At 40.0% G+C, this 10,963-nt stretch overlaps 2 protein-coding genes across 2 annotated transcripts; both read right to left on the bottom strand.

Moving 5' to 3' along the window:
* Nucleotides 1–240: 240 nt before the first annotated feature.
* LOC131245843 (uncharacterized protein At2g29880-like) lies at nt 241–1,292 on the bottom strand. Its single transcript, XM_058245569.1, has 2 exons — nt 1,025–1,292; nt 241–937 (listed from the first exon to the last, which is right to left on the bottom strand). Exons 1-2 carry the CDS (start codon nt 1,286–1,288, stop codon nt 296–298), a joined length of 906 nt encoding a protein of 301 aa, XP_058101552.1. The 5' UTR covers nt 1,289–1,292; the 3' UTR covers nt 241–295.
* Nucleotides 1,293–1,314: 22 nt separating this feature from the next.
* Nucleotides 1,315–3,250, bottom strand: LOC131245842 (uncharacterized). Its single transcript, XM_058245568.1, has 4 exons — nt 2,576–3,250; nt 2,268–2,496; nt 1,695–2,174; nt 1,315–1,457 (listed from the first exon to the last, which is right to left on the bottom strand). Exons 1-4 carry the CDS (start codon nt 3,068–3,070, stop codon nt 1,315–1,317), a joined length of 1,347 nt encoding a protein of 448 aa, XP_058101551.1. The 5' UTR covers nt 3,071–3,250.
* Nucleotides 3,251–10,963: the final 7,713 nt, after the last annotated feature.

Below are 10,963 nucleotides of genomic sequence, written 5' to 3'. Positions count from 1 at the left end.
CTAAATGAAAACAAAAACCACTCGTATATACGTACCCTTCCAAGCAAGCGGATTGTATGGTCTTCGAGTGTCTTAAGTAAATAAACTAACCAATGGATGCATGTGAAACCATAAAAGTATCATTGATTACATTAAAGTCATGTCCATAGCATAATTGTCATATTCGTATATACTACCATGTGTTAGTCCCAAAAATTAAAGCAAGTTATCAAATCATCCAAAAAAATCATGTAATTCAAAGTTATTACAAACCAATAACTAACAGCCAAAACAATAAACCCAGAAATGCGAATCCTCAGATGGATCCGACACCTCGATCACCAAAGTGGTCATGAAGTGTTTTCTTCAACCAGTCAATGCGACGCTCAGGTCGCAGACTCACGAAAAACGACGCCAGATCCTTGTCCTTACTCAAGAGCTGACCAACCTCAAAGAACTCTGAGTTGGTCAAGCCCTGGACCTCTTCTAGTATATCAAGTACTTTAGAAGTGCGATTCACTGACTTGCCGAGGCCAAATTTAAGCATTGAGTCGGCAACGATTTTTAGAGAGGCCCCGAGTACTTCACAAGGACGAGTAGGGCGCGATCGTTTCCTGCCTGCGCTCCCACTTTGAGTGGCATTGGAATTAGACGTGTGAGTGGGAGTGCTACGTGAGCCGTGTTGTCCAATCGAAGGACTGTCTGGCGAAAATGGGATGGTCCTTGCAGAGTCTGTGACAAAATCATCTGACAAGTCAATTGTATCATCGAGGTCATCATCCAGCTCTCTCCATGCATCATTGAGTTCTTGTTGAAGACGAGATGATGATGCTGATGCGGCTATAGTCCTACTGCCTTGGACAAAACGTCCCGATGCCTGGTCGGAACCGACGATAGTTGCAAGATCATCCATTCTCTCAATCCGTTTACCGCGGAGTTTCTCCGCACGGGGGTGAGACTGCAGCCGTACATTAATGAGTAGTAAGTACAGTAAGAAGTGTATACTGATTGCAAATATTTTCACTTTATTTTGAAAAAATTATACCTTGATATATTCCTCCCAGACTTCATCAGGAGCCGTCACCACCATCCGCTCGTTGTCCCATCCGAACCCGCTCGCCGATAGCATATCCTTCACTGCAATGTACTCCCTTTTGTAATACCTTAGTCGGTTAGAGACATTCTGCCACTTGAGGACTACATTGGTATGCTTTGTAACGGCGTCGGCGGCACTTTGGTACGCCTCACGTTTGAAACCGTTGTCGCCTTTGCGTCCCAATGCCACTTGTTCTAAAAATATGTCGATCATTACCTGATCCATATCAGGAGTCCACTTTATTTCGATGCTCGGGACGCAGGCTCGGCCAGGGATTTCGCCGTCCTCGTGCGTGGGGAAGATCGTGTGGGCACCACTGGTGTCTTGGCCGGTGAATGTATTGGTGTCGATGGATCACTAGACATCCTATCTGGCATACCACCTGCATATCAAGTACATATGATGATTTGCATAAAGTCAACCATAATCATAAGAATATGATCCATGTTTTAAAAGATCGATTATCAAAAACATCATCTGTTATCTCCATATGATGACTCTACCATCTTAGAGATTGGAAGATTGCAATTCCTTTGATAGGTACGTAACATGATTTAGAAAGCAAATAACATCAAGTCATAGAATTTGTAACAAATAGCGATAAATTATCTAGTCCTACTATTTTGTTGCGCATCTTCCCACAATTTGTTTGCTATAGCATCGCGCACACAATTCCAATCATCTTTTTCACGCTGAGATGCGCGCAGTAACCATTGTCGCTCGTCGTTCGTTGAAACCTCGTGAGGCGTTGGGTTACTCTCCCCATCAGTGGCAGATACTCCAGCGTAGGCCATCTCTTCTTGAGATTCTGGTCTAGTACGTATGAAATTGTGTAAGACGCAGCAGGCTATCACAATTTGAATCTGTGTGGGGAATTCATACTGCATGGCGGTCTTCAGGATGGGGAATCTGCCTTTCATAACACCAAAACAACGCTCAATTGCATTGCGCAACTGTGCATGCCGATAATTAAACAGCTCCTTCATGTTGGCAGGTGCTCTCCCGGTTCGATACTCCTGTAAGTGATATCGAACGCCCCGGTATGGAGCCATAAAACCGGGTGAATGTGCATAACCGGCATCGACAACGTAATATTTTCCTACACATTTGAATCAAAGTCCCATTGAGTTTACAATAATATAAGTCAACGTGATGAAATAGACTGGCAATCTCTTAAAAGATAACCAAATACCATGTGGGACAAGCAAGGGATCATCTGATCGACTCAGAGCATTGTGTAAGACCCTCGCATCCGAAGCAGAACCCTCCCAACCAGCCAATATGTAAATGAAGTTCATATCAAATGAACACGCCGCCAGTACGTTTTGGGAGAGGACCCCCTTCCGATTGCGGAAGCTCGCATGGTCACCGGCAGGCACATGAGCAGGAATGTGTGTACCATCAATTGCCCCAATGCAATCCTAAATACATTGGATAAATGTGTGAATGAAGGGTAGTATAAAATACGTTTATGGAAATATGACCCTCCATAATTAATACCTGAAAGTAAGCAGCCCAATTTGTGTTTGTCTGAATCTCAGATGGAGTCGCTGGTCCAGCCTGTTTTACGAAAATTGGGTACAGCGACACAATTGCATCCAATACACTATGAAAGTGGCGACTCACAGTTTCACCCGATCGAATGAATCTATGACCAATTACGCGATTGCGAACATTGTGCCCCAATGTATGTAGGAACATTACTAACTGTTCTTCAAGACTCACACGCCGAGTATCACACAACACGGCCTTCTCGCGTAGCTGGGTACATAGATCGAAGAACGTCGCTCGATTCATCCTAAGTTGTGTGACACAATCCCGGTCACTGGCCCTAATGATAGAGTTGATGAACCTGGCGCGCTCATCCTCTCCATGACGAGAGGGCTGTTTGAATATGTATTCACGACAATATTCTCCGACAGCCGCCACACAAGCCATCATCGCCCTTGCAACCATGACACTATCTGTATCTTCTCCCGATTCTTCACTCTCCATCGCCAACTGATAACCAACACCATCGGGTTCGTATACTCAGATTGACAATAATGGGTAGAATTTCTCCCATGTTATGGGGAATAATGGGTAGTTATAAGTCAAGCAATCTTGCATCGGAATGTATTTGGAACATCTGAAGTCGTTCCATCTACTCTTCGAGAAAAGGTTGAATAATTTATATGGTGGAATAAGTTTACATATGATTACATGTTAAGAAGCTCACATTTCCCAACCCATTATTTTTTGACAAATTCTGAAGAGATGGATTCCAATTGAAAATCCTGACCCATGTCTAGAATCTGGTTCGAGGGTTAAAATAAATAAGATTATACGACAGAATTCTGAAAAACCAGCTGAATAGGAGGCAGAGAGTTTAATTAAAATGATATAATATGCAGTGAAAATTGCAAATGTCAGTTTTCCGATATGAATAGAAGTGTAGAACCGTACCTCCTAAACGTCCCTGTAATGAATAAGAACGGGGTGCTCAACACTGTTTCCTGAAAAATGGAACAACATGTAATGGAAATATTCCTTCAGTTAAGACATCACATGACTATAATAAGGAAGTCCCGTCAGACACCATTGCATATACAACAAATACATTGTTCGCATGTAGGTCATTGGCTTCTCCCATATGAATGGAGTGTGCAATATTAACTACTAGATCATTGCGTTTAAGGTAACAAATCAGGCTATAACAGATAGAAGTGAGATTAGAGAAACCATACCAGCTAAACTTCAAGGAAAAGCAACCATACTGCAATTAACGAAATTCATAAGATAATCCACTAATGAAAATCAAAAGATAGTTATGGGATTTGAAATTTCATCATTTTTGAGCAAAGTATATAATTCGACGGGCTTATAAGTACCATTGTGTCAAACATTGCATCAGTACACTAATTGGAGATATTAAAGTTGATTTAGCAATTACATTCAAACCCCTTGTAAATATACCATGCATAGCTACTTTTGGATTACAGGATTCTGAATCCTGGGTGCCAAACACAATAGGTGGATTTCAAATCGAAGGGGTTTCAAATCCATGAGGTTCAGAATCCTCACTCCCAAATAGTCCCTAAGATGCATAAAGGATTCATTAGTTTGAAATCCAAGGTGAAGCAGCAGACCAACTGTTTTAGTTGGATTTTCTGATTCAAATTACATAGGATTTTCTGCAAGGCCATTAATAGATGGAGATTGGAGCATTTTCAAATATCAATGAATTGAGAGTCTTTCAGTTGGGAGAGTGATGTTTGGACATTACATTTTCAAATGCAAGTGTCAAAGGCCCTGTTTGGCAATACCCAAAACAAAATGATGTTTGGAATGAGACCCAAACAAGTGGTGGCATTTTGGATTCTGCAAGTAAGCCCTGGGAAGGAGGATTGCCTTGCACTTTGTCATGCAATGAAGAATACCCAAATTCCAAAATAACCGGCCATGATGAGATCCTTCAATTCACATTTTAGGCAGGGCCTCATCCAAACACGCCATGATCTTAGTTCTAACCTCAATTCAGTCAAAATGAATCCAGTTACAATGATAGCTCTTGTGATCTTCTCCCCAAGGAAAAATGTGTGATTAAAGATTGAAATTAAGTGAAATCGGAGGAGATTAACATCTGTAATCAAAATAGTGTTATTTAACTATCTTCTGAAAAATCAACCTCTTTCGCAGAAAAAGCAATCTGTGGGCAAAATATTATCAAAAGAACAAAACAATCATTTTAGATTTTTTTTTTTGCCCTTTTATTCTCCCAAGTGAAATCAACATGTGGATGGTTAAAATCATGAAAATCTACGCAGAAGGGAAACACAATATTCATGGATGTAGAGATATTGGTCTCTCAAATCTAGTAGACTCAGCACCCACCATAGTTAGTCTCAATAACAAGAATTTCTCAAGAAACATATGGGATGCCATAAAAATTAAGGTCTCCCGCTCGGTACATGAGCTTGGTGGCGACAATGTAGTGTGTGTGAGTAATCCAGGTTTCAATCCCTGGTAGTGTTACTTTTCGAAGAAAAAAAAAAAAAGCCCTAAAAATTTAAGAATCTAAATAAATATATCAAATAATAATTTTAAAAAGACTATAAAAATTCACTCATGAAGTATCTGAAATGCTTCAATCATCAAGCATGTGGGAATGCCAAACCAAAGAACAACTTAAGAAAGACAAATCGTCCCAACAATATCAAAAAACACAAATGTATATGCATATGAAAACACTTACATCCAATAAGAATGGAGAAAAGGAACTAAAAAATAGATCCAAACAGAAAATAAAAATAATTGTGAAGGGATGCCAGGTCAACCGAACCACATGCACAGTCTTGAAAGCCCAAAATATTCTGAAGTTTACTTGAAAAAAAAACAAAAAAACAAAAACAAAAACCTATGAATGCATCCAAGAGAACCTCAATTCAAGCAAAAAAAAAAATTAAGTTGAATTAAAAAAAAAATTCAACTTTTTTTTTGAAGAGTAAAATTAAAAAACAAACATGGTGCTTCTTAAAAGCTCAAATCATCCCCGAAGTCCACAATGAATACATACAAATACATACATTGAAAGGATATTTTAAGGGGGAGATATGGAATATCACCATGCAAACTACACATGAAATCATGCATAATTCAAAATTGAAAAGCTTGAACAAAGAAGCCTGTAATCAATGTGAAACGAGCATTCAAAAGATAGTTAAAAGCCTGCATCCATCAACGAAACACAAACATATAGGGGTGGCAATGGGTCGGGTTCAGCCCATAATCCTGGTAAACTCAAGGAGACAGATACCAGAAAACCATCTCATAGATCCCAGGACACCATATCATTAAAAAAGCAGAAGACACCATAGACTGAATCTTAAAAAAAAGAACAGGAACAGCATGACAGGAAACACCGTTAACCCGGCGACGAAAATCCCATAGTTTGATGAAATTTTTCATGAAGATAGGTGCGACCAAATACACTGATATATAAAATGAGATGGACTCATTTTTAAGTAGAAGCCAAACAGGGCCTTATCCATTAAAACTGGCATGCCATATTGCAGCTTGTTTCTATTTTTTGTTCAATATGGCATGAAATTCCATCGATTAGATTATCTTAAACACTCAATCAATTGCCTACATTTTGGTCATTATCCATGGTGCATAGAAAATGTATATTTCACAATCGTTATCGCCATAAACATCTCATTTCAGTAATGTTACATGAGGAATACCAAATACAACACTGGTTTTAGAAGAGAAATATAAAGAACTGTTAATTTGTATACATGTATACATTGATAGAAGTATCATGTATACATGTATTTTAAAAGACAAAAAAATTCATCACTGGAATCCAAGGAGAACAGTGCATAATCAGATGAATAGTGTCTAAATAAACAGCATGCATGTATACATTGATAGAACTGTCATTTATACCATGTACAAGGAGCCACAAAAAATCATGCAACTGGATCACAAGGCATACAGTCCATTCCCTGAACAAGCCGTCAAAATCCATATGACTCATCTATACACTGATGAGACTATCATACATGTGCAATTGGAAAGAAGAACCTAATTAATCAAAACAGGAATATGATGTCCAAGTGAAAAATCCTGCAATAGGAAATCCAGATGAGATATAGCAACAAATCTTAAATCGTGCAATTGATATACGAACAGAACACACCATCTGATGTAATCCTGGGAATTCCATGTTACATGTAGCAGAATCTATCTGGTATATATCAGGAAATTTAGTACATAGAAGAAGAAGATACATATAGACTCAATCCAAAAGAAGGGAAGGAAAAGAATGAAAGGAAATGACAAAAACCAACAGTCAACACTAACACCAACATAAGGACTTCTAACATATATTTTTCATGGCAGAGACAAAAGATCGAAAATGTATATTTCACAATCATTATAGCTAAAACCAACTCATTTCAGTAATGCTACATGAGGAATACCAAATACAACATTGGTTTTAGAAGAGAAATATAAAGAACAATTAATCTGTATACATGTATACATTGATAGAAGTATCATGTCTATATGTATTTTTAAAGCTTGAAAAATTCATCACTAGAATCCAAGGAGAACAGTGCATTAACAGATGAATAATGTCAAATTAAACAGCTTGCATGTATACATTGATAGAACTGTCATTTAATCCATGTTCTAAGAGCCACAACAAATCAATCCACTGGATCACAAGGCATACAGTCCATTCCCTGAACAAGCCATGAAAATCCATATGACTCATTTATACACTGATGAGACTATCATACATGTATAATTGGAAAGAAGAACTTGATTATTCAAAACAGGATTATGATGTCCAAGTTAAAAATCCAGCAACAGCAAATCCAGATGAGATATAGCAACAACTCGTAAATCATGCAATTGATATACGAACAGAACAAACCATCTGATGTAATCCTGGGACTTCCATGTGACATGTAGCAGAAATCTATCTGGTATATATCAGGAAATTCAGTACTTAGAAAAAGAAAATAAATATGTACTTAAGTAAAAAGAAGAGAAGGAAAAGATTGAAAGGAAATAATAAAAACCAACAGTCAACACTTCTAATATATATTTTTCATGGCAGATACAGAAGATCGAAAAATGGCTAAAAATTGCGCATTTTGCAAGGAGTTAGCTATCCAGATATGAAAATTACATAAATGAGGAGGCTTCAACTATAGTCACAATTGACTTATCAAAGAGTCTAAAAATATACACTGTATGCAACCCAAACAGACATCACTAGAAGAGGGTTCACAGAATAATTTCCTTGTAACACTGAAGGTGATCCCAGAAATTCCACAGATCATGATTTCCAGCCATTTGTTTGGCCGAGAAAGGAAGCCATAAAAATTCATAACTGCCTTATCAAACAGATATCAATAATTCATATATAAATGTACTTTATATGGGAAAAAATCATCTGCAGAACATGATTATAAATAGCAGATATATAATGTGCAAGTGTAAAATCCTGCAACGGAGAATCCATCTCATATATAGCAACGACTGAGAAATCACGCGGTTGATCTACCAACACAGCAAACAATCTGAGATAATCCTGGTAAACTCAAGGAGACAGATACCAGAAAACCATCTCATAGATCCCAGATCACCAGCTCATTATGAAAGTAGAAGATACCATAGACTCAATTCAAAAAAATAACAGGAAAAGCATGACAGGAACCACGTTTGAAAACAGAAGATAAAAATCCAACCCCGTATAAATCGGTATGTGAAACAATGCTGTCGGAGCGGAGGACAAAGGCCGACTCCATATTGGAGGGCCTGTATCGCCTGTGACGAAGCCTCATACAAGACAAGCATGAAAAACCACCTCATCCCACATCTCAGCCGCAACACAGATCAGGCCAAGATCCAACATGCAATTCAAATGGGGGTTTACTCATAGCATTTGGGCGAGGAAGAGGACCTACCTACGCCGGAGAAGACCGTCAGTTCGCGATGGCAACACCGGCTCGACTGGTGACGGCCATCGCGACCTAAAACGGCTTATTATAACCCCATTTTCACGCCATACCTCATCATCTCCCGCCACAATCTCTTCCTGACCCTCCCGCCAAATCCCAGCCCATGAAACCCCAAAGATGAGATTTCAACGGAAAGGATTGACATCGGGAAGGAGGAAGGCAAGCCACATGAAAATAGAGAAATCCAGCGTCGAATCCCGCGGGATTGCGCCGTACGGGCGATAACCCTTCGAATCCAGCGACGAAATCCGCCCCAATCCAGCAGATTTTCTCTCCAAGCTCGAATCCACCGCCTGTCCAAACAGGCGGCTGCTCTGACGACGTAGGATTGGAGTACCCTATCCAGCCTAATACAGGCTACTCCAACGCAGCGTGCCCGTCCAAACACGCCCTTAGTGGACTCCAACAATGGTGAATCCACTTCCATGAAAAAGTTGAGAGGTGTGTACACAGATTGTGTGGTGACCAACCCGATGTGGTAGGATTTGATTGTGCTAGATTTGATTGTGCTGCATGCAGCTGTGAGAAATGAGACTCGCCAGCAAAAACATGTTTAAAATTGTTAGGTAGCTGCACATCTCTAACAATAGCACATGATATAAGGTTGACTGTGATGTGTGCATGACATTCGTTCATCATGTGTGCCCTGTGTTGTCCTTGACACATAAACATGAGGCTGATAAAAAAAATCAGGTGGGGAACCACACAGAACAGTAGGGATGGGAACACCAAAGTACAGAGGCCTTCCAGACTGTGTGGATCCCTCCATATTTTCTACATTCCATCTAATCCATTCAGAAGATGTGCCCTGCCACAACGAGTGGACACTGCAAAAATCAGCTAATTCCGAAATTCAGATGGGCGACACCACATGTTTTAAAGGTTTTAGGAATGATTTTACATGTTTTACCCCACCTGAGCATTAGATCAGCCTCATTTCTGAGCGCACTGGAGCACATGGTGGATGGATCAGATGTCATACGCATATCATAGTAGCCCCGTACAGCACCTTGCAGGTACTTAACTAGAAAGCTTTGCAGTGGATCCGGCCTCATTCATGAATGATGATAGCATGAGACTGTTAGCAAAATTCACTTATAAGATCCCCATTGACTGGATAATGTGATGGGTGGCATGATCCAAACCGCTCATCCTGTGAGAATCACCGTTAATTAACCATGAGCAAAAACTCACTCTAATGCAACAATCCTGACCATCAGATTCGAGAACGTCTGCTTCTGGGCTAGCAAACAGATAATTAGGATCACCCAGTCATTTCTCTTTGAAACAGCTGATCCACGGAGAGGCCCACTGGACGAACGGTCCCAAATCATGCCCACACCAAAACATTCTAGCTTCCCAAGAAAGATCGGGATCAAAGGAAATGATACTGAAGCTTGATTCCCTGAAGGCCAACACATGCAAGGAGATCACATTCATTGAAACGCATGCTAATTACCGTAAGTCGAGTTCCATGGAGCCCACCCGTTATGTGTAGAGGGAATCCAAACCATGCATTTGGTGAGATTCCTCATGTTCACCGTACATTCGTAAAATAATCATGATCCAAAACTCAGGTGGGACATGCTACAGGGGGTAATGTACAATCACGCTGGAAACCCATATTTTCAGGTGGTGTGCCCCTCCTGAGATTTGGAATGGACTGGGTGTTGGTATGTCCCTTCATCCCGATGAGCTAACCAACTGACTGGGTTGGATGGACCTCATAATCCATCCAGAAGTTTATATGGCGGGCATTACCTTCCTCAATCTCCCCCATTGTTACCCTCGGTGTGGTCAACTGAGTTATTGATCAGGACGAATTTTGGTCCATTTCGTATAACATCGGGTGTGCATCTAATGGACGGGTTGGATGGTACTCAGACATCACAGTGGACCCCATACAGATCTAAAATATGGTAACTACAAAACATACGTATATGATCATTCCCACACATTCAAGTGCAGCTATAGCTGCACCTTATAGCCGTGCAATTCTCTCAGGGCGGGCGGTGGGATTAGAAGGGATTACGTAGGATGGGATTCAAAAAAATATAATTATTACCCATGGCAGCGATTGTCCCCCGTTGCCATGGGATAAGATTAATGCCATGCTTGGTTGATAACACGTCAGTACATTGAAAGGATATACCCATCATCATTTAAAATTAATGAGAATAACACACATGTATTATATTTAAACCGTTCATTTGTTTTGTAACCTCATTTTATGGCATGGGCCTAAAAATGAGGTAGATCCAAAACTTATGTGACCCCAAAGAAGTTTTCAACGGTAAGTATTCACTCCTTGTTGCTTTCTATGGTGGGGTCCACTTGAGCTTTAGATTTACCTTATTTTTTGGTCCATGCT

The sequence above is a fragment of the Magnolia sinica genome, chromosome 5 (genome assembly GCF_029962835.1).
Source record: "Magnolia sinica isolate HGM2019 chromosome 5, MsV1, whole genome shotgun sequence".
Classification (NCBI taxonomy): Eukaryota; Viridiplantae; Streptophyta; class Magnoliopsida; order Magnoliales; family Magnoliaceae; genus Magnolia; species Magnolia sinica.
The sequence above is the reverse complement of the archived record's forward strand: the minus strand, read 5'-3'. Positions and strand labels throughout refer to the sequence as shown.